Here is a 23,861-nt window from a genome sequence, read left to right as displayed (position 1 = left end):
GACCGCGCGCGGAGAAAGTCGAGTCGGCCGCCTTTTACCACGTACACATATGTACCTCCTTGAATTATTAACGCTCCGCGTGATACACGTTTGCCCCGTTGCTCAACGGTATGCTTTGTCCCTGTAGTTAATTCCCATGACGTAAACCTATGATGTTAAATTTCAATTTTTTTTATTTATTTGTCGTGGTGATAGGTGCAGGGTTCGGAGCTCCTTCACTTTGTTGTTGCGTGTGGCAAGAACAAAGGAAAGGTCGGGAGATTTGAGCCTTGGTTACGTAAGCCCGTCTCTCCACCATCAAATGTATAGGGCAGAATTTCTTTTTTTTTTTTTTTTGTGTAGATGATAACTACTGATTGATTTAATGTCAAAAATGTAAAGCGTTTTGGAAAGTTGTTGCTCCGTTCCTATATCACAATCAAAAGTGTTGTGTCAATCTTCAAAATTTCTTACATCGATTCATAAATATTGAATGTTTGTGTGTTAACAATGTCACCTGTCATAGTCCAGTTGTCAAATAGTCTTGCTTCGTACGGACGAGGTGACGGTTCGAAGACACATCACCCAAAAAGGACAGTATTTAATACCCTTGATGGACTCTAAATAACAATTAATTGACCATCACTGTTTCGTATTCGTCCACTGAAAACATTACTATGTTTTTTTTTTTTAATATCTCCAGCATGTAGTTGTTGAAGAAACCTTTGTCAAAGCGGATAGTCGATTTCATTGGTTTAGAAATGAAAAAAAAAAAAAAAAAAAAAAAGACCGATATTAAGTAAGTTACCCACTATTTTTTTTCGTGCCGTTTGAAACGCATACCCCATCCATCCGCGTAATCACCAATTCTCCGCGCGAAAGGTTGATGCCGTATCAACGTACCATCGACACTCGCACTCTCCGAGATCCCCGGTAAAAAAAAAAGAAAAAAAAAAAAAAAAAAAAAAAGGGAAAAAACCCTCAATGCCAAACGTACAAACCAGAAAATTATTCCCCCCCCCCCATGCGCCAACAGATCGCAGTATAGCATCGACGCGCGTTCCCTCCCCTCCGCAAGCTCAACGCGACTCCCCCCCTCCCCCACTTTCCTCCTCTCGAGCCGCGGTTGCGCGAAGCTCGACTTTCCCCCCCCCTCTACTCCCGATTCCTCGCAGCATCAGCAGCCGCAGCGCACACGAATCATATACAATATACGCGCGGTCAAAGAGGCCTCTTTCTCTGCCTGCTCGAGTCACTCAGTCGGTCGGCGAGCGCTACTCGTGCTGATCCGCGCATCGGCGGACAGAGTACACATATACTACGTATCAACACGCGAAGCGCCCCGTTACCATTGTTATTTTCTTAATCCTCCTTTGCTCGATATACACTTGTACCAATGTACCTCTCGCGCTCCCATAACTCCATGCAGAGAGTCACGGGCACAACCACCAGCTCCAACTAAAACACCCACGTACGGACAGAGGAAGGAAGACACTTGCTCCTCGCAAAAGGGGGAGGCGCGCTTTTTTCTTCCACTTGACGTAACATCTACACGTACACAAGTGCTACGAAGGGGAAGGAAAACCACCACCACCCAACTAACCAACCACCTTAGCTGCAGTCGGGGGTATATATATATATACACGATGTATAAATACCACGCGCAACCGAGCGTATGTAGTATCGGAGGAGTAGTATAGGCGTTCGGCGTTTTTTCCGGAGCAACGCCACCTTTGGGGCAAATCTGAGCCACCGAGGGGATAGTTTTGGCTGGGATAGTGTCCACAGGGTGCCAAGCTGTCGGCTTTGGTGGTTACAACGTTAGATAGTAGTAGTGGTGGTGGTGGTGGTGGTGGTGTCGCCGCCGTAGCTGGGGCATCGTCCTTTTTGGGTACGAGCGGCTTCTGGGAGCTGCGCCAGCGCATTGCCGCGAGGATGCCGCTCTTCGGGCGCCGCGACGCGGCCAAGAAGCCAAAAAAGGACGACAAGTCATCCTCCATCGAGGACAAGTACACCCTCAAGGAGCAGCTGGGCACGTAAGTTTTTTTTTTTTTTTTTTTCTTCATAGAAAATAAATTCGTGACTGAGGGGGATGGGGGGGGCTCCCTGTGTGTGATGTACCCCGCCCCCCGCGCCGCGCTGCTGTGGTTTGCGTGCGTAATCGGGCTGGACGCACACGCGTGCGCGATAACTCGGGAGCCGAGGCCTCCTCCTCGCTTTGACCGATGAGGCTTTTTTTTTTTTTTTTTTTTTTTTTTTTCCCTCACGCATGATTTCACATTCGTGCTCGCGACCTTCGCGGGGTTGCGTTGATGATTGACGTATGGATCGGTTTTGCTACTCCGAAAGTAATTGTCAACGCCACTGCAGGGCAGAGCTTTTTTTTTTTTTTTTTTTTTCGTTATCGTTACCGAGAATAATCCCCCAAAACAGCTGTCAATGCCGCGCTAGAGAGTACGTGAGTATATAATATACTCTTAAACGGAAGAGTAAAAAAATTTTGAAGCATCGGAGCGAGAGTTTATCCGGGAAATGGGGCGAAAAGGGGGCGGTGGCGCGAACGAGATCAAGATAATATACACGTACACGTGTATATATAATATATATATTGTATAGATACGTTGCGAAACAGATATATATATATATATACATACATCAGCTTAAGTCTCAAACAGATAGATAGGAGTAAAAGAGGGGTGTATTGGCATATATATAAGCCGATGCTGGCGCTCTTTGAGAGTAGGTATACACATACGGAGAGATGGGGATGTGATGTATAGCATCATGGGGTATTGTATATATATATACACACACGAGGGCTGTGGCTCACTGGGAGCGCGAAAGAGGGAAGACGTGACGTGTGTATCATTGTTGTATGTATATATATATGTACGTGTGCGGGTTGCAATGAGTTTCGAGGGTAATACATCTCTTGCACACACGTGGACTCCAGAGCGAGTGTACCTAAAAGGTGGCTAATGGTAAGGGCGAGGGGGGAAGAAATTTTGTACTTAGCTTTTTACGGCAACTGGTACGCGAACAAATAAAAAAAAACTCTGCTGGAATCACGTGTATAATATGTATATACATTTGTGCGAAACTGCTGAATAAACGGGGATGTGCCCCATTTACCGCTGAGTCGTGTACTCGTTGGCTTTCGATTATCTTTTTTTTTTTTTTTTTTTTTTTTTTGCCAGTGTGCTTTTTATGTACGGCAAAGTCTATAAAGTTTATTTGTGAATTAAACTCTACTGGTTTAGCTGCTGGTTTTTCATCATCGAGAGTATACATGAGCTCTTGGATTTTGGTAAACTGCGCCTTTGACCTTGCAATCGTGCATTGGTGTACCTATGTACACGACTTTTTTTTTTATCTCTATTTCGTTGAGTCCGGAGTTACGGTCCATTAAAATTTCGATGCTCGAAACGGACAAAACTATATCTATAGCTGGAATTGGAAAGAAAAGCCTCCGTGACCTTTTTTTTCTTCTTGAAAAATCCGCGGTGCTCACCACCTCGATTTCCAACTTTTATTTATTTATTTTTTTTTTTTTTATCTCGAACAAGGCGAGAAGTATTTCTTTCTTTCTTTTTTTTTTTTTCCTTTCAAAGGACGCCGTGAGCATCGCGAGGATAAGATGCCTGGCGTCTTTTTCCACATAGATATGCGGCGCACGGAGTGCCGTATCGTTCCTGCAGAGAAAGATCGTATTCGTCGCGCGACTTCTGAACTAGTTTGGTTTTTCTCCTCTCGACTCCTTTTATCTTTTCTTCGGGGGCACTGGAAGCGTCACGTCTCTCCAGAGATCACACCTCTTTCGCCTTTCTCGGATTATTCCAAAGCAACCATGGGAAATCGGTTTTGCGGTAATAAAAAAAATATATATATATAAATCTGCTGAAATGTGTCGGTGATTGTAATGTACAGCTAATATACTTTAAATTGTTAATTTATTTGGGGTGATAGTAGCAGTTAGCAGTTATGTTTCAGAAAAAATCAAAAATAAAAGGATACAAGCATCAAGAGCACGATGAGAAACCATAAATGCTTTTATTTGCTTACTTTGAATGCAAACGAAATTTATATTAATTATGTTACTAAAAAATTCCTTTTTTTAAATATTATATGTATATCTCTTACGATTCATTGATAGGTCACATCTTACGTGTACATAGGAATTTTTTAATAAGTATACTACCTGTTCAGAAAAGGGCAATAAAATCACTAGTGCTAAAATAGTTGAACGTAAACAAAAAAAATGTATAAAACTTATAAACAATAATGCATTAAATATGCTTGAAAATGCAATCTACTACATTTTCAGGACGTTATTTGAAAAATAACTTATGAAATGACCACTAGACGTACAATTTTTAGTTTTTATTAATATACAAATATGAAATTCAAATTTATTTCTTTCGCTTCGTCCTCTCTGTGCGCGATAGTCGTAAAATGTTGCACATCTTTTTTAGCAAATGTGAACTATTTTGGGTTCTTCTTTCTGAGTGGGAAAGAGAAAAAAAAACATACGTATTTATAATACCAAGTAAGTAAAATTCTGGTCACACATAAAATAGTTTGTTATACAGAAAGATTTTAATCTTTTTCGCGACAAATTTGTCCCACACATTCCATGAAAAAGTTATTTCGAGGGGAAAAGAAAAAAAAAACAGTTTTGAGCCATATGTCAAACATTTATGTTGCAAAACTTTGTATTTTACAACTTGAACCAATTATACCTCAGATTCTAATTATTGACGAGTACTTACTAAGAAATAACAACTACACAAGTAACGTTCGTTGCGCCCAATGACTCCTTTTAAGTACCAAAAAATGTTTGTTCAACTCATACTCCTATTGTATTAAAGTCAAATTGTAATTTCATCGTCTATACAGTGACACTAAAAACACATGTTACGTTTCTATTTCAACTCACACACAAGGGCTTAATATTGTTAAACACAATGAGAAAACAAACAAAACAGAAAGTCTTTTTTCTATCGATTGAAAATGAATCCTTCAATGCTTAGCTTAATCGGTAAGTACAGAGTGCAAGGACTCGTTCACCGGGTGAAATGTTATTCTCGAGACTTGACCTGTTGTTGCGTAATGATGCGTTGCGTTCAAAGGCATTAATACCCAGTGATGATGAATCGCTGAAGCAATACAAAAAGAAAATAAATATTTAAACGAGCGCTGATAAGGAACACGTGTCGGAATCATTTTTTAAGGGCTTCGAAATACCTTTGTTGGCTTGATATGTCACGATCTTTAGCGCAACCCCAAGTTGTAAATATTTAGAAATTTTTGTTCGACTCTTAGGGTGCCTGTACATGGGCGTCTTAATGTCTTAAGACTGTAAGCCAAACCTATGGCGGGTGATTCAATTCAAACTGACGTTAACTGAATATTGATATAATATGTTTTAAACAAGATAATAGGCATCCTGTTCATAACAAAACTATGTTACGTGATTGCATTATGATATTGGAAAGATATTTAGCCACCAAAACTAAAAAAAATTTTGTTAACGCTGAGTCGTTCAAAAGAGAGGTTATGTTGACAAAATTATTGTATTAACATGAATTGTAGAGACTTTTCAATTAATGCCTTAAAAAACGTTTCAACGTTATAATGTAATCAGGTTACATAGTTTTATGATGAATAAAGTGTCTATTTCCTTGTTTAAAACAACTTATATCGGTATTCAGTTAACATCAGTTTGAATGAATCACCCGCCATAGGTGTGGCTTACAGTCTTGAGACATTAAGACGCCCATGTACAGACACCCTTACGCTACATCGTACTCTCTCGGGGTACTCTAACTCATCGCTTATACTTTTCACAAGACTATATACTTTTTATCGGTCATCATCGGTAGTATGCTGAAACAAAATATGTAGCTTTCCGTTTCGTAAAATCAGTTGATATTTTTAACGGACAAATTTTTGTAATTTCAAAAACTGAAACACCTTCTTATGGAGTATGAAAACTGCGTTGAGTCATACCGGGCATATGTCGAGTGTTTCATCATCCCGAAAAATGAAGCAAAGACAAGTTATGAAATATCAAATATTAATCAAAGAAAGAGAGAGAGAGAGTCAAGTCTTTCGGAATTAAAAAGCATGAATTTTTGTGTCTCCCGTACGTGCGCCTCGACGTGCGCCAAACCGGTTTTTCTATTTTTCTTTTCGTCGTACCGAAAAAAAAAAAAAAAAGAAAGAAACGAAAAATTGTTTGCTCCAAAGACAAAGTAATATATCAACTCGATTTCTTTTTTGTCCTCCCATCACGTAACACGGGGTAACAAGAAAAAAAAGAAAAAAAAAAGAAAAGGAAAATAATAACTCCGGAGATACGTTGGCTCGGCCGAGAGAAAGAAACACACTCCCGACGCGTTGAAGAACGATCGGCCGATTTTCTCCTTCCGCCGGTATCTCTTTTATTTTCGGAAAATTTCAATTTCACGCTCGTATGATGCACCTGAATTTTCCATCCTGATTTTCACTTCCGCACAATGAAAACGAGAAAAAACAAAAATCGTCTCTCGCGGCAAGAGAAATTAACGTCACGTCCGGGCCACTCGAGAGCGAGGTATACGCAGGTTACTCTCGTAATTAACACTCCCTGCTATTGTCTTATACCCCCCAAACTCGATTTTGCAAACCCAATATAATATGTATATGAACTGGAGCTGTGCACGCGAGAATGTATGGTCCGATTATGGAGTTGACGCGGGCCAACGAGAATATAAATATATACGAGAGTGGCCGCTTGACGTGCGGTGTACACATCTCGGATGGACGGCGAAGCTGTCCCAGGAGACGACGAGTCTCCGGAGGCAATTATGTACGCGCGCGCTGTACATGGCTATGTATACAACTGGTCCGCCGAGAAGGAAAAAAGCCAAGCTGCAACGAAATTTATCTATATGTATAGTATATACACCCTGCACGTGGCTAATGCGTCTCCGTTTGTTCTCCGGTATATTATAATATATGTCGGTCCATTACACACCCACTTACGCGCAAACAGAAGATTCCTCTCTTTTCTCCATCTGAGCTTCATCATCCAGATACATAATATGTGCTCTCTTTTGTCAACATAACAACTTGTCCGTCTCGCAATGTGTGTGTGTATATATATGGACAATCAATTCGTGCGTGGACACGGCCAATAGAGGCGAGAGAATATATATATTATATTATATTATATCGAGACCGGCACGTTTTCATTTTCTGGTTTTTAATGCTTCGTCGCGTAAGTGCACCCGATGTTTGATCTCTCGTGTGCATTAGCCCCCGCCGTATATAGGTAATGGACCTGCTTTTCCAGATTGAACCGCATATCCATGGGTGTTGGCCATTAGTGCCGTTATTTCTCTTTTCTTCTTCCAATCAATAATTTATGAGCCAGGGACGTATTAAAGCAAAATTTCTTTCTATTATTGAGATGTATATAATATATTTCAATTGGCAATTACGCGTTCGAGTCCTGGGGAGGGAGAGGAACACTTGGATTGCAAGAATAAGAGGAAAGTAGGAAAAAGAACTCGAAATCCTCAATGGCATTCCGGACCTTTGTCCCCGAGCACTAATTGGCGCATATCGAATCGATTTAAGGAGGGGGGAAGCGCAATTAACAAAACCTCATTAGCGAGGCAGCATAATCGACCCCCTTGAACCACGGCTCGTCCGTAAGGAAAAAAAAAAAATACTCACGTAAAGTGATAATATTCTCCACGGGCCGAGTCTCTCTCTTTCCCCCCCGTGTAATTGTACACCATCTCGGGAAACTCGTTTGCATATATATGTGTAACTTTGAACGCGCGTCCACCTCCTCTGAAATGAACTCGCTTGTGTGGCAGCGATGGAGAAACGCTGTACTATGTGTATATGCACATTACGAGTGCAGGGAAAGTTACACGATGATTTAATTTTCCTTTTACCTGTGTACGTTATATATACATTTTTTTTTTTTATACATTTTTTTCCTCTCCGTTTTCGCTGCGCGTTGCGCAAGGTATAAGTATCGCCGCGGGCAAACCCGAGAGAGAGAGAGAAAAAACAGGTGGCGCAAAAATTGCGTCAGGCCATCGATCCGTTATATTATACGCCGTGTAAGTATATATACCGATCGCTCGACGGGGCTTTACCCCCCCCCTCTCTCCTTCTCGTTCGTTCGATTGCTCGGGGGTCCGGCAACCGGGAACCCCTTGGGAGGTATAAGATACTTTTTTTTTTTTTCTTATCCTCGGGAAAGGCAACTTTCCACGGCTTACCGATACTCCGTCAAAGTAGGTGTATATCATCGCCGCTCGCTCGACTCGTCGAAATTTTGTCATTTGGGCGACCAAGTCATCTAAATTTAGATGTATATATATATATACGGGCTCTCTACCTGTACGTTGCAATGGCAAAGCCAACCGGTTTGGTCCTCCGCTACGTTGTATGGCTCGGACGTCAAAATTGTTGGTTATTTTTGAGCTTCGAAGACGCACATGTCCTTGAAAATCAACGTGATTTCGGTGGTTTCGTTCGGGCAACTCTGAATTTTTTTTTTTTTTTCTACCTCTTGCGTTTGAGACAACATTAACTCTTATACTTGATACATTAGGGATTGTAGTATCAATGTATGGTATGATGAAAGGATCGGAGGAGAAATCGTGAAATTTTTGTTCCAGCGGTGCCTTCTCCGAAGTCAGATTGGCCGAGAGCAAGGATCGGCCGGGCGAGCTGTACGCCGTCAAGATAATCGACAAAAAGGCGCTCAAGGGCAAGGAGGACTCGCTCGAAAATGAAATCAAAGTCCTGCGGAGGTGAGTTGACACGTTTTCAAAATGCTTGTTACGTACAGTATATATATATATATTATATGTTTGTCCGTTTATCGTGATGGTTTTTTTTTTTTTTTTTTTTTTTTTGTGTCCCGTTCTTGGCATGGCCAGATGAGACTCCTTAGCCAGCTGTGCTCTGTTTCTTTTGTGTCAACAAAACTCGCGACGCTGTCTCACGGAAAGTTGCCTTAAAAACAATACCTTTTTTTTTTTTTTTTTTTTTTTTTAGATTACCTAATCGTGTAAATTAACTTGATTAATGGCAAAATTGGTTATCATTCAATAGCGTTTGTCGAGTATCGCTGCATCGGCACTCAACCATTTGTGCTGTACCAATTTTTTGTTACTTTACAATAGTCTGAATTATCCTTTTTTTTCTTCGATCGGATCAAAGTTGTACAATTTTGAAATATTTTTCGAATCGCGTTGTAATTCATGTAGTCATAGTTGAACAAACAAAAATTCAATACTTAATTTTTGCTCGCAACGCTTTTTTTTCCGTAATTGTATTGTTGGGTGAATACATGTATATATTTTTATAGGCTGCTTGCATTGACGTGTAGCGCGTTGTGTTTGTAGATGTGCATAAATGGGCTGTATACGACAGTTTTTAATAACAAACTATTACATTTTGCAATAGCCAGACTAGGGCATAATTATTTTATGGATTTTTCAAACTATTAAAAAAATTTTTTTTATTTTCCATTACTTTTATGTTAAAAAATTAAAAAAATTTTTTCGCTTCATAGAAGTACATAATACATTTTTCAAAAATAATTAGCTTATTTGAACGTATTTAAACAATTTAAAAAAAAAAAAAAAAAAAATTTACGAGTACTGTTGTAAATGCAGTTGAAAAAAAATGTTGTAGCATAAAAATAATGTATGCAGAAAAAATATACGTGCTTGAAAAACTAATTATGCCCTTTTCTAACAATATCTTCTGTGGCTGTGAGTATGATCCTCGTTCATTTTTAACGATGTTTCCAATTGTAATTTTCTCGTCCTTTAATTTTCGTCAATGTTATCAAACGTCACCCAAAACTACGCAATTTACTACGCTACACTTACAGTTTACGACTGTTTTTTTTTTTTTTTTTTCTCGTATACTCCACTGTCGCGACATGATAATGTTGTTGACATATTTTTGTTATTTTTTGTGACTCGCCGACAACACACGACTTTTAACACACATTTCAAATTACAATAACAGATCACGTGTCACATAGTCGATTAATACCAAATGTGCCAATTTTACAAATTAATATTTCATTGTGTTCAAACTTGGTGTTTTATTTATGTATTATTTTTAAAACATACAGTTTTATCCTAAACACGTGTAAATGAAAAATCCATACACTACATAAACCATCAGCAAACGAGACAAAAATGTCGGTTTTAAAAACTATACGTAGGTCGCGTATTGGAAAGTATAAAATATACAAAATCTTGATCCTCCAGTTTCCACCATGAAAATCCCCATATTCACAGCCAAAACAAACGTAGCGAAGAGACAAAACACTCGCACGGACATTGTTCGGTGAAACTATATTAATTTTGAAAAATGTAAAAATACCAAAGATTCCGTAAAAATAAACGATAAACGACGACGGGCACGCGAAGGATAATTTAAAAAAAAAAAAAAAAAAAAAAAAAACATGTTTAATGATCGATGTGCAGACAGTGACGGCCATGTGTGACATTGGAGATTATTTGTTAATCCGTAGGTTCAGTCGGTGCGTGACGTCGTACAGTGGGGACGGGTCGCTCAAGATAGACGATAATAATGAGCAAAAGTAAGTGCAATGGTAAGTGGGCCCTTCCTCGGGGCACCAACCGCCTAATACGCCAGTCTCTCTAACTCTTTGTATATCATCACTCGCTCACAACTACTCTCTCTCTTTGTCTCTCTTTCCTTTTTTTTTTCTTCTCCTCCTCTGTCTCTCCTACTCACTCGTGCACACGATAATCATTTTGTATATATACACGCATCACCAGACTTCCAACTTATCACCGACACTGCGACTACACTCTTTTCGTTTCTCACGTCACAAGACTCCATTGTTGTTTACGTTGGTGTTGATTAATTGGACGGCTGATTGATTGCTGACGGTTTAATTACATTTTTTTTTCCCTCTCGAGTTGATCGAATCTCTCTTTGGTACACCTTTCTTGTTTTCTTTCTTTCTTTTTTTTTGTTTTTTTTTTGTTTTTTGTTTTTACTCCAACTCTGCACGCACTGTGTATCTTTTATATATATATATATTATCAGCGCCAAGTGGTTTCACTATATTTTTGTACACCATGTGATTCCAGGGTACTTTTTGCATCTGTTAAATTGTTGCTTTTTACGATACATTGAATTTTCTGGTATTACGAAAAACAATTATTTAGCTTTAAGATTTAATGAAAAGAAAAAACGTCCCAAAGATGCTTCATGTGGACACTCGCAGTCCCGCTTATATATACATATGTGTGTGCTATTGTTATATGGGCCCCGCTTGAGAGTCGAGGTGGCTATATTTTTCGCATATTTATTTCCCCAAAACCAAAAAAAAACCACTCCATCACAACACCCGTCGCCACGAAAGAATCTAAGATTACACCAGCCCTTTGATTGTTCAACATCCAGACGACAATACGCATAATCAACGCTGTACATATAAATATATGTATAACTATACGTGGGCATACTACCCTCACAGCTTATATAGCAAATCCGTCACGAAAGCCGCGACCCGGCAGCTCCTACCCTTTGAGCCGATCAACGGTGTATATATATGCTCTCGCGGAACTAGACCTCCAGAGTCCGTATGTATATAACATACAAACACGACGATACGTAATACCGAGGGTGTAATCATACAATGCGGGTCAACGCAAGACCCGAGCTAAGCCCATCTTGACGCGCCACACTCGACGGTAAGTAAGTATATACACACGTTTGAGCGATGACATTGCACCACCACCGCTAATCAGATTCCAACCGGTATGTATCGCATTATAGGGACAAGAGAGACAGAGAGTTGCTTTGTGTGTTATGTAGGTGTATATGTCGCGTGCGAGCGGATCCTTTGTCGTCTTCATCGTAGGTATACCTTACTTTTGGTCCTGTTCGATGTGCTTGCGGTTACCCCTTTGTCCGGTTACGATCTAACCAAGTTGCTTTGCACATGTGTCCCCCTCTCTCTCTCTTGAACTAGTGATTTGCAATTACCACAAAAGCGATCGAGAGATGCGAATACTACTACTGTGGGGCAAGCGTAGATTTCGTCGCATATCGCTGATATAACCAATTTAGGTATGCCTTAGTATATCAATAATCGATACGAGTGTACCTGCATGGCTACACTTTTTTTACCCCTTTCAATCGACGATATAGAGCTCGGGTCGCGTGCAGTTGCTCGCACACAGACTTGCCCACGGATACTGTTTTCTATTTTTTTTTTTTTTTTTGCTTTACCGTGTAATGAACTAAGTATTTAAAGAATGTTCATCAATGAACTTTCATGTACAAAATGTATCGCGTTCATCTCGTAAACGGAAAAGTTTTTTCTCAATATTGACAGTTAATTAAATATTGTCTCAGCAAAAGAATGCACTTGATTCAATTATTATTATTTTATTTTGTTTTTTCAAGTGTTTGAACATCCATAAAACATAATTGTGTCGCACATATACATGCGTCTATAATATCTGTTTGATAGCGGCTCGCATTCTACTTCCTTTCCGAGAGCGCCGCCCTCCGTATAAGGGGCAGCCCGAGATCGAGGAACTAATTATCGTCTCGTTCGATTGAGCCATTAATTAGCGGCGTTAATTCGCGCCATACACACTATCACGCGCATATATATATATATTTTTTTTTTTTGTCACTTGTTTTTATTTTTTATCGCTTACAATATAATATTGGATGGAGCTTTATTTAGCTCCCACGGAAGCTGGGGCAGCCTCACCCTGATTTTGCTTGTTGTATATTGCGCGGTGACGCGAAAAGCAACTCATTCGAAACGATTTCCCGTACACAGGAGGAAGTTTGGTAAAAAAAAGGCCGATGAAATTACTTCCTAACTCGATTTTTTTTTTTTTTATACGACTCTGCGTGCACCAAATCGCGTTAGCCGGGCCAGACGCACGCGCGTTTCATCGATCAACAACGAGAAATTACATTTTTTGCGGGAAAACGAAATGAGAAAAAAAAAAAAACACCGCTAGAAGCTGCATTTTTACTCTATGTACACGTATAGGTATACATCCTACTCGCGTGCGACTTTCTTCCTGTTTTTTTACGGCCCCACCGGCGACCCTGGATGCGGTGCTCTTTCGCCGATCACGCGACTTTTGCATGTTTTTACGGGCGAAGGGCACGCGCATGTGCAAGGGCGATAGCTGGGATATGGAAATCCAAGTGCTCTCGAGCGCCTTTTATTGAAATTTGGCTTCGAAAACAAAAAAAGTGTTTTTTGCGGAAGCGCGTTTTTATATTAAAATTGGCTCCTCCGCGCGGGACGCTTTATTTTTAATTTTCGGTGCAAACGAGAGAGCCAAACGTGTCCCCTTTTGTCAAACACAAGAGGGTGAAACAAGTGGCCTTGAGCGAAGACAAGTGCCGAGGGGGTAGTTACTATCGAGAGGAGAGACTTTGTTGTGTATATGGAACTGGAGGTTCGCGCGTCAATTTTTTTTTTTTTCAAAGTAGTTATCGGTACTATATGATGATGCTTAAGCGAATGAAGGTACCTTTTGTTTTCACCCCAAGCTCGAATTAAAAAGTTTATCGTACATTTTTCGGATTTACGCTCCTCTCCCTATCGACTGTTTTCATTGGCTGTTATACCTGCAAAGTACTTTTCAATAAAAATTAACGTGCACAACCAATACAACGAAGGCCCATAAAAGACACAAGTGACCGAGTATTGGGACATTTATGCGTGAACTCCAAAACGGCCCCTCCTCGGATCATCTCTTGTACCCGATCGAGGAATAATATTGCACGGCCGACCAAACAAAAGTACCACTTTCACATTCAGCTCCGAGAGATATAGCAAAGTTGGTATTATGTTCAACGTACGAAATGCCTCATCGATATACATTGGGACGAATAATAATTAAGTGAAACGCACCTATGCACATTCACTGCAACGTCTCGTCGACAATGATAAAATGATTGGCCTGTACAAAAAAACAGTAAGCCGGTGAAAACGGCACTTTGACTGGTACACGTGGGGAGAGCAAAACTGAGACCTTAGACATTTTCAACGTGTATACTTTATATGCTACACGCGCGTTCACGTGTGCAGTTTGGTTTCTCTCGAGCGCACGTTAAATTATACATAAATATAGATTCTACGGTAAACGTGCATGTAATATATTTGTACACCTATACCACCAGTTATGTAAATAATCGACTTGTTATGCTAATTGCGTTTCCGTCGCTGGTATACCCGTATATTATTTCTTCTCTCGCGAGCGCGATATAAATGAGATGAAAGACTGTATGTATATACACCCATGTTTTTACCTACACGGCTGGTATAGGTGGTGACCTTTACCTAATCGCACGTCACTGGTTGGACGCGACTCGTAAAATTTTCATCACCTCTTCTCTCGCGTATTATGTATACATTTTTTTTTTCTGTCTAATTAGTCAAATGAACGAGCGGTTATTTGTGTTCTACAGGGCTGACCAAAGAGATTTTTTTTTTTTTTTTTTTTGTGTGTATTGATTGTGACTCGATGACATGTGCCGTGGCTGTAGAGTAACACCGCGCAGTAGCACACCAAAAAAAAAAAAAACGTAAGATATCTTTCCGCGATCGTACATCCCGCAGAGCTGGGGAGACTATATACTTTGTTCTCGTTCTTGATCACGACCATACGTCCATCGTCCCTAAACTCCTACATATACGCGGCTTTTTTCCCTCGAGGGTTTTATCTCGCGCGTTTTTACGGCTGATCTCTGTAACGGCTCCTCCGGGGGTTGTATAAGTATTTTTTGCTTTTTTTTACACCCCCCGCCCCCATCCCTTCCTGCTCGCACGTGCGCCCCTTCGTCTTTGGGTTTGAATGCGTTTGCTCTTGCAACACGTTGACAGACTTTGGATACTTTTGCAGTTCTTTGAAGGGTAGTGCAACGTTTGGGTTGGAGAATCATTTTTTTTTTTTTTTTATACTTGGTACAAGATATTGGTTGATGACGTTATTGGCAATATCGTCACAACGTAACGTTTATCGTACTTGTCTAACGAAAAAATATTTTTTCCCCAAAATTGTGTCGCGAGTATAGCAATGAACGAAATATATTCCCAGCAAAAAGAACACATGCAGTTTGATTAGGAAAAAAAAAAAAAAAAAAACAATATTCTTTTGAATGCAAGAGACGCTCAATTAAAAAACGATCCCTCGTAGTTTTCACGAAATTTTACGTTAAGTTGAGGTGAGCAGGGATCTGCTCCTCTTCCAGCTCGATATCGTCAAACAGTCGTTGGTCCAAAAGTATGACGGACACCCAGCAGAGACCCTTTGAATTTTTCATTCCTCATATTTCTGATACGATGCGCCAAAAGTGCCGATTTCAAACACGTGTAGGTTCGTCGAATGGGAAAAAAAAAAAGGCAATAAGTATAAAAGAGGAAGAAAGCCGAGTTCAACGTACAACAGGCGTATTGCCCGGCCGCAGCCAACAAAAGAGGCCGATTCTCTCGCCCGCTGGCACTTTATCCTCCTCGCAGTTGCTGATCGCTCGCTCTCTCTCTCTCGCAAAAAATTGTACGCGCGCGTCAGCGTATACATAACATCGTTCGTATACGTATGAAACACTTCCTCGAATTCTCCGGCAAGGGAGGATGAAAGGAAATAAAAAAAAAAAAAAACCCTCGACCGCATTGTCGCGTCCGAGAAGAAGAGGAGTATATTGTATTGTTCTGTCATCTTTAGCTTCCGTTTCGCTTATTTATCCCCTTGGCTCGCGTGTACATAACGAAAAGTGACGTGAACGATATCGCTCCGTTTTTATCGAGACCCCGACTATTTTTTTTCCTTTTTTTTTTGGTTCAACGAGGAAAATAATATTCGTTACACGCGACACGTAGGTATATATCACACGAGTTGTTTTTCACTGGCTAAAAACGCGTGCGGTTCACTTCACTGCCAGTGTTTTTATTTTATTTTTTTTCCTAACGGGTTGGGGAGGGAACAAAAAAAATTGAATTTTCGCGACATCCCTGAAATTGAATGCTACAAATAAACACACTTAACCAATGTATACACCGTAGCAAATTCAAAACAACAGCATCGCAAGGCTTTATTATTTAGAATGAAAAAGCAAAACGCGCGTATCGGATCTGAAAAACCAGATGTACGGGTGCATCCCCCCTTGCAACTTTGCACCCGCGGAAAAAAAACATTCCGAAACTTATTTCGCGCTGTACGCTGTACGTAAGCACGGAGGGGTAAAAAAAAATACCTTATTCCCCGCAGAAGGTGGATTGGGGAAAATAAGAAAAACTTTTACCCTCTAATAACGTCAACACGTGCGAGGAGGATAAAAATAAGACAAATGCGGAAGCATGAGGACGTAATTGTGCACCACTTCGTATGTAATGTACCCACTTTTTATGAATGCTGTACCTACAGTACACGTGCAACGACGAGGCCTTTGGTTTTCGTAATACAAGGCATGCACCCAACGTAATGATTACATGCCCGCGTGTGCATAATCCCTCCGATACAACCTGTGTAATGTGGTATACACAAATCACATCACTTTTACTTTTTTGACGGATCGTACTTCGGGTGCAGGTACATCATAGTTTCTAATCCCCACGTGTATTCCAATCGTATTTATACCTACACTATGCACAAGGCACTTTCGTAATAACGAAGGAAAACATTGACAGGCGCTAAACGTATCATGTAGTATTTGCTCAATGGCGCGCGCGTTCCGATTGCCTTGAGAATAATCAAAGAAAAACAATCACCAAATGTATATATACGTAGTTAAACTCACCTGCATCTTCTTTATTAACAATATACCCAGTACTTATAATATAATGTAGTTACATTTTTTTTTTTTTTTTTTTTTTTTTTTTACACTCAAGTCATTAAACGCCCATCATCCACACGCAACACAATTAAATCACGCGTAAGCCGGGAAAAATCGTACACAAAGAGGAAGCAAACGTACGAGAAAAACACAATCAAGAGAAAAGGAAGAGAGTCCACGCGTATACACACATCACCCGCGATTCGCTCGAACGGCTGTAAGTATATGTGGTTAATTAATTTTCGCTCGCCCTCCCCTCCTCTTTTTGCGCATCGCAACTCGTACGAATTTGCAGTTACATATACTTATATATACACATACAGTTGCAGGTCGCGGGGGGTGGTGGCCTTGAGCCTCGAAGGGCTACATTGGGGAGGTGGTGGTGGTGGTGGTGCACATCGGGCTTTACACACGTTGTAATTTGTATAAGCGCGCGCGTGTGTGTGTGCAACTGCACAAACGTGAGCTTTTTCAAGTTCACGTGCAAGCGCGTGACGTTGGTTATTGGTATAATAATTATATGCTTACGGTGCTCCCCGGGAAATTAATATTAGCTCGTGCTTCAGCTGCACTGCTGAAATTCCATATAAGCTGATGGGCGAGCGATTTTCAGGGGGCAAATAAAGTTTGCATCAGCTTCGAGGGCTCTTGGCTGTTTTTTCTTTTTTTTTTCATTATATTCCCTATACACATATATATATATGTATGGATATACTTGAGCTTTTCTCGTGTACCGTATGATAAGTCGAACTCGCCATGGATATCCGTTGCTTTTGTTGTGATCTTTTGACCGACAAATTGACGATTTACGCTTCAACTCGCGCTGCACGTTTATTTTACTTTTTCCAGCTGAATCGATGCTTTTATACCTATTATATATATGCATATACCTACCGCTATTAAGTAGCTGTTGCGTGACGCTTTGTTTTTTCCGTTTTGTTTATTCAGCCATTCATCACTCGATCTTTGTTGCATTGCTTTTATTACAATAATAGTTTATTGCGGTAACGTTGTGTAGATAATATATACACACGACCACCCCGAGATTTAAATTAATTATATAATATAAACATGTGTATGTATATTATTACGTCGAGATAACGATTACGCGTTACGTACGATATGTTTTGAAAATTAAAAAATAACACGCGCGAAAACAAATATTACATATATTTATATATACCTATATATATGTGCGGTATGTGCTGCACTTGCGGTATATATAGTGTATGATCCGTGACCCGGAGTCGGTGGCTTTATCATTGAGCGTTGGGGAATCGAATCTAACGTTCACGAGCGATTGACGGGTGGCCGCGTGTGTGTATCAAAATATGAGATAAACTCGGCGAATTTATATCGGAGCGGCTGTGCCGTTTCTGGTATTGGCTGATGCGCCGATCGGGAATAATATTATGTCTTTGGTTACATCCGGAAACTTGGTTCTGTACTTGCGTCACGTTTACATGATTTACGCGCACACGTACATAGTAAATTTGTTGTTTTGCAAAATTTCATCATTGGCAGTGATGATTTATTTTTGCCTCGGAAAGACCAGCGACCCTCACGTGTATCACGCGCCACAGACAAAAGCATATACATATATTGCACGTAGAGTCGCGTTTAAATTAATTTTCGTTACCAGAAAAAAAACAACTGCTTTGCCGCGATAATGATAATACCAACTGGCCGTGGCAGTATCAAGTGGAAAAAAGATTAGGAAATGGGCAAAAAGTTTCAACGAGACGTAGTCGCACGCGCGTTCGTTGTCTCCTTTTTTTTCCTACTATTTGGGTCGTACAAGAGTTAGGGAAAAAAAAAAAAAAAAAAAAAAGCAAGTGTAAGTGTATTTTTAGAGCGGAGCTTTCAAAGGGGGTAAGTTGGGGGGTGTTATGCTGTAGCCTATAGATGTAATATATTATATATGCACCACTGGCCATCGGAATCCAAACACTTGATGATGGAACTCTTAAAACGTCCCTTTCACAGCAAAAACAGTATAGAGTATTTGAGTACGTGATACAAGTACCCTCTGTCTATGCAATACGTGCCTCTCCTTCTCCCCCCCAAAAAAAAACAGTGTCTCATAGGTGCACCTAATTGTACCCCCCCCCCTCACACTATACTGAGGAGGAAAATTCATCTTTAGTATGTTCCAGCCACATAAAACACGCGCTTGTATATATATATAAATATATACATAGTACGGGGGGGGGGTAAAATGGGCAGGTGGGCACACTATATGTGCATAGCGTAGGCGAGAGGAGGTGCGGGACCGTGGCCCTGAACTCGATCGCGCACTCACTCGTGTAAAATACCCTCGTCTTTCCTCGTCGTCGTACATTTTAACTTACCCTCGAATCACTCGATGACGTGACATTACGCGTTTTAGTGTACACGTATACGCAACATACACAACCGCACTTTTCACCCACGCGCTCTATAATGCACGTGTACGATGAAAAAGAGTCCACTTTTTTTTCGTACTTCTCGTGTACATCTAAAAAAAAAAAAAAAACGTCGTCGAGTAAGATCCAAACGGGGGAAGGAAAAGTCGAAAAAACCAGTGACCCCCACTGAATTGGTTAATCAGAGTATTTTGCATCATGAGGTCCTCCAAAATGATTCAATAAGTAAAATAAAAGTAGACGAAGGTACACTCGTTAAGCAATGAAAAAAAAAAAAAAGAAAAAAGAAACAGAGACTGCAGTGGTGCACTGTATAGATACCAGGTAGCAAAGGAAAAAAAGAAACGAAAGGTGTATAGACAAAGTCGAAGCCTTGGCCCCTTCCGGAAAATCAATAGGCGAACAAAACGGGAAAACTCTAATGCGGACTCGTGATCGCTCGCTGCGAATTATGAGCTTTTCTTTTTCGAAGGTAACTCGGTAAGGAAGCCGAGAAGGTCCTTCTTTACCACCTTTTGCTCCTCGTGCACTCGTTGGATCGATGAAGTTTTTACACTTACACTCCTTTTTCCGAAATCATCCGAGGAGGTAGCTTGTGCCGAAATCAACATCAATATACCAACTAGTAAATAAAAAAGTAGCACTTTTTCAAATTTCCATGGATACTTACTACGCCATTTAGTGGGTGAAATTGCATGGGAGGGGGGGGAAAAAACCCCAACGAGTTATTCTAATGCTTCTTGTTTTTTAGGCTGACGCATCCGAATATCGTCCAGCTGCTGGAGACCTTCGAGGACAAGCACAAGGTCTACCTCGTCATGGAGCTGTGAGTACTCACTCAAAATCTTTAACAAAAAATCATCCCTCGGCCATTCGACCTACGTGGACTAACGATACGTATCACGTAAAAGTATGATCGTTTAAACACTCCCCGGGTATTGACAAAAGAGCTATTATTCCCTGCAACAAAGAAGCGATTGTATGGCTTTGTAGTACATGCACTAGCTATTTTTACTCATCCCGGAAGAGACGAACTCCAAGGGATGGAGGGAGAAAAGTGTAGATACGAGCGATGTCGATTGATTTTTAGGGTGACGGGTGGCGAGCTGTTCGACCGGATAGTCGAGAAGGGCTCGTACACCGAGCGTGACGCCTCGAGCTTGATCAGGCAGGTCCTCGAGGCCGTGGACTACATGCACGAGCAGGGCGTCGTCCACCGGGATCTCAAACCCGAGAACCTCCTCTACTACAGCCCCGACGAGGACAGCAAAATCATGATCAGTGACTTTGGCCTCTCGAAGATGGAGGACTCTGGCATCATGGCCACGGCGTGCGGCACTCCTGGATACGTCGGTAAGCTCCGCATATTATTTGCATCGGAGAGAGATGTATATCGTGGCATGTCCTATTATTATTATTATTTTTTTTTTTTCTAGCTCCGGAGGTATTGGCTCAAAAACCGTACGGCAAAGCGGTGGACGTCTGGAGCATAGGCGTCATATCTTACATCCTACTCTGCGGCTACCCGCCCTTCTACGACGAGAACGACGCCAACCTCTTTGCTCAGATACTCAAAGGTGCGGCACTCACATTGTTTACAATTTTTTCTGTTATGCCAAACAAGACCGAGATTCTTTTTCTTGTCTTGAAAATGGATGAAAATGTGGGGGTGTTTTTTTTTCATATGCCACAGGTGAATTCGAGTTTGACTCGCCGTACTGGGACGACATCAGCGACTCGGCCAAGGATTTCATCAGCAAACTCATGTGCGTCGACGTCGAGAAGCGCTACACGTGTAAGCAGGCGCTTGGACACCCATGGTGAGTTTTTTCCCCTTTCTCATGCAAAAGATGATTAACAGAGAAGGGGAAATGATTGTTGGTCGTTATACCCGCGATTATACGAATTATAAAGAACGTGGGTTTTTCTTTAAAGAAGAGCTCGGAAAAGTTGATTTGACGTGGTTCGACAGCGACACTCGACTTTATTTTTCTTCTTCAACGCCAGAGTGAAGGTCGAGTGGCTCGACGAACGAAGCGACGTACTAAAAATTCGATTCTCAATTCTATACGTCCAAGTGTAACGTTGTATATACGATTGTCACGTTGGCTTTCAGTAAAATTACAGTGACGGGAGCAAACGTGTCTGATGTCGATACATCTGTGAAACAAGAGCAAAGAGTGGGAGAACCAAGTATTTTGTTCGACAGCCACATGTGTCATTCTAATGACTCTGTACGTGTAAAATATGTGTACAGCGTACATGCAACGCACACTTTCTAAAAGCTCCAATGATCGGCTCCATTGGCAAACTCCCCTATTATTGCTCGTACGACAATCATTTCTTTTCTTCGATCGCGTTTATTCAGAGCGCGTTACATCATTCTTGAAAAGTCTTTTTTTTTTTCTCTCTCTCTCTTTCATTGTAGCGCGTGACAAAGATGTGGCTTTACAAGTGTCGAATCAAGCCAATGACTCGTTTTATTCTATTTTTTTTTTTTTTGAAGATGCTTGTACACCTGAAAATTCAAATTCGTACGAAAACAGAAAATATATACATTGTGCATTAAAAGATGTGTTGTGTTCCTTGTGTGTTGCAGGATCTCCGGGAACGCTGCGAGCAACATAAACATCCACGGTACGGTATCGGAACAACTAAAAAAGAACTTCGCCAAATCGCGGTGGAAGGTTAGTAGTCGGCTTTTAAAGGAACACGGCCCCACTCACGCTCTGTTTTCTCTGTGTTTTTCTCTGTCTGTGCATGCCGTCTCTGTTATGTCTCTCTTCCGTGTGCGGCTACTACTCTTCTCTTCTCTCCGCGCCACGGACTCCCAAATCTCTCTTCTTCGTCCAACCCCGCGTGCGGCCCGTCCACGCACACATCATTCCGCTCGTCGTCGTCGTCGTCGCTGCTCCCTCCCCCCCCCCTCTGTTCCCTCTTGTCGCTCTTCATCTGTCCATCATCGCATCCCCGAGAACAGCGTCGGTCAAGGCCCTCGGCGACGGCGGTGCAGCAACAACGACTCACAACCCATCATCACCTCCACCACCACCATCACCAAGAGCCAAACAAACGGGAGCGCGTCATCATCCCCGTTGTCTAATGGTTGCAGCAAGCGTACCACGCGACGACCGTCATAAGGCAGATGCAGAGGCTCGCGCTGAACAGCAGCGCCAGTGGTCCCCAGCAGCAGGCCTCAGGTCATCAGGTAGGCGGGACCGGCCTCTCAGGCGGAGCGAGCCCGAACCACCGGAACTACTGAAGCAACTGGCAACCACCACCACCACCACCACCATCGTCAGCACCGAGTCCGTCCGCGTCGGCAGCCTGCGCCATCGCCAGCGCGTAGTCGTCCTCGCGTCCGTATCCACCCCTGCGTCACCGGCCCACCAGCCAAAGGGGAACGACGACCCATCCTCGCCGACCTTCTCGTCCTCCTCCTCCACCTCTACCGGCTCTCAGCAGCAGCGACGCAACAGGATCAGGATGAAGAGGACGGCCCTGCTCAGCCGGACCACCGGCCGGAAGCTCTGGGCGAGCGTGCTGGGCCTGCTCAGGCTCGACACGACCCGCAAGAGGCGCCGGCGCAGCTGGAGCTGCGAGAAGGGATGAGGCCCGATCGTCCACTATACCTGTTTCTTGCTTCTCCATGGGTCACAAGATGCAGCTTGGCGCCTCTTTTTTTTTTTTTTTCTTTTTTTTTTTTTTTTTCATCAACCCACCTTGGGCGTGCCAGATTGTAATTGAGCTCCCCCCTTTTTTTTCGCACGGCTACGCGTTTGCCGGCCAGTGGAACGGTTGGGCGAGCGGGGCACTCTCTGGAGTTACATGCGGGGGAGTGCCCCGACGATTTTTTGGTTGAAAACTTTTCCGAGTTTTTCGGTTTTCGTGTCGACGTAGCTGTGCGAAAAAAAAAAAAACACCAAAGTTTTCTTTCTTTTTTTTTCTCTCAAGGAAACATCTTACACATATATACTTATCCATTTATCGGCAAGTAGAGCGGTGGCGGTTACTTGTTTTCGACGCAGGCGTTTGCACTCCCGGGAACCAACGCGGCGCACCAGAGAGAATATAATATATCGACACCCTATATTTTTTATAAACGATTGCTATTTTTAAGCGATGAAAAAAAAAAAAAAAAAAAAAAAAAAAAACGAACATTGCCACGCACAACCGAGAGATTGTTGGTATATTTTTATCGAGCTGTATACATATTGAGTTTAACGGCGATTTAATCAGCGCGCGTTAGAAAAGGTAGAGAAAAGGGATACAAATCAAGCTGTTGTATTGTATATTACACACGCACATCGAATCGACAATTCGGTCCTTGCCGCGCTTGACAAACACATCATATTGTTGTTGTTAATCCTCTGTGCACAAAAAAAAAAAGGTACACCTCGACTTTTCACTCTCTACTTTCAATTTCAACGCGCGAAAACATCTCGAAGCTTGCTTTGAATTCAAAATCGGACGCAGGACGCGGACCCATGAATTTTCATTCGCACCCGTGAAAATCGCCCACACGCTCCATCTCTCGATTTAAAATTCACACGCGCGCTTATGCGTGTAAATACCGTTTCCACCGATAAATCGACC

At 41.7% G+C, this 23,861-nt stretch overlaps 1 protein-coding gene across 2 annotated transcripts; it reads left to right on the top strand.

The window, feature by feature from the left end:
* The first annotated feature begins 1,822 nt into the window (after positions 1 to 1,822).
* CaMKI (Calcium/calmodulin-dependent protein kinase I) lies at positions 1,823 to 22,566 on the top strand. Of its 2 annotated transcripts, XM_014350754.3 has the most exons (9): positions 1,823 to 2,015; positions 8,664 to 8,798; positions 10,544 to 10,612; positions 20,017 to 20,091; positions 20,356 to 20,618; positions 20,702 to 20,842; positions 20,959 to 21,085; positions 21,865 to 21,952; positions 22,378 to 22,566. In XM_014350754.3, the coding sequence occupies exons 1-9, from the start codon at positions 1,915 to 1,917 to the stop codon at positions 22,525 to 22,527; spliced, it is 1,149 nt and encodes a 382-aa protein (XP_014206240.1). In that variant the 5' UTR covers positions 1,823 to 1,914; the 3' UTR covers positions 22,528 to 22,566. The 2 variants fall into 2 exon arrangements, with proteins under 2 accessions (XP_014206240.1, XP_014206242.1); XM_014350756.3 differs by lacking the exon at positions 10,544 to 10,612.
* Positions 22,567 to 23,861: the final 1,295 nt, after the last annotated feature.

Source organism: Copidosoma floridanum, unplaced genomic scaffold, assembly GCF_036245765.1.
Source record: "Copidosoma floridanum isolate Cflo_tuat_1 unplaced genomic scaffold, Cflo_Japanese_pri ptg000025l, whole genome shotgun sequence".
Lineage (NCBI taxonomy): Eukaryota > Metazoa > Arthropoda > Insecta > Hymenoptera > Encyrtidae > Copidosoma > Copidosoma floridanum.
The sequence above is the reverse complement of the archived record's forward strand: the minus strand, read 5'-3'. Positions and strand labels throughout refer to the sequence as shown.

Bases quoted from the DNA above. Each gene is read 5' to 3' on its own strand.
- CaMKI (XM_014350754.3), top strand. From the start codon at position 1,915: ATGCCGCTCTTCGGGCGCCGCGACGCGGCCAAGAAGCCAAAAAAGGAC. The intron at 8,799-10,543 runs GTGAGTTGACAC...GTTAATCCGTAG, and splicing joins GAAATCAAAGTCCTGCGGAG to GTTCAGTCGGTGCGTGACGT. The intron at 21,953-22,377 runs GTTAGTAGTCGG...TAATGGTTGCAG, and splicing joins TCGCCAAATCGCGGTGGAAG to CAAGCGTACCACGCGACGAC.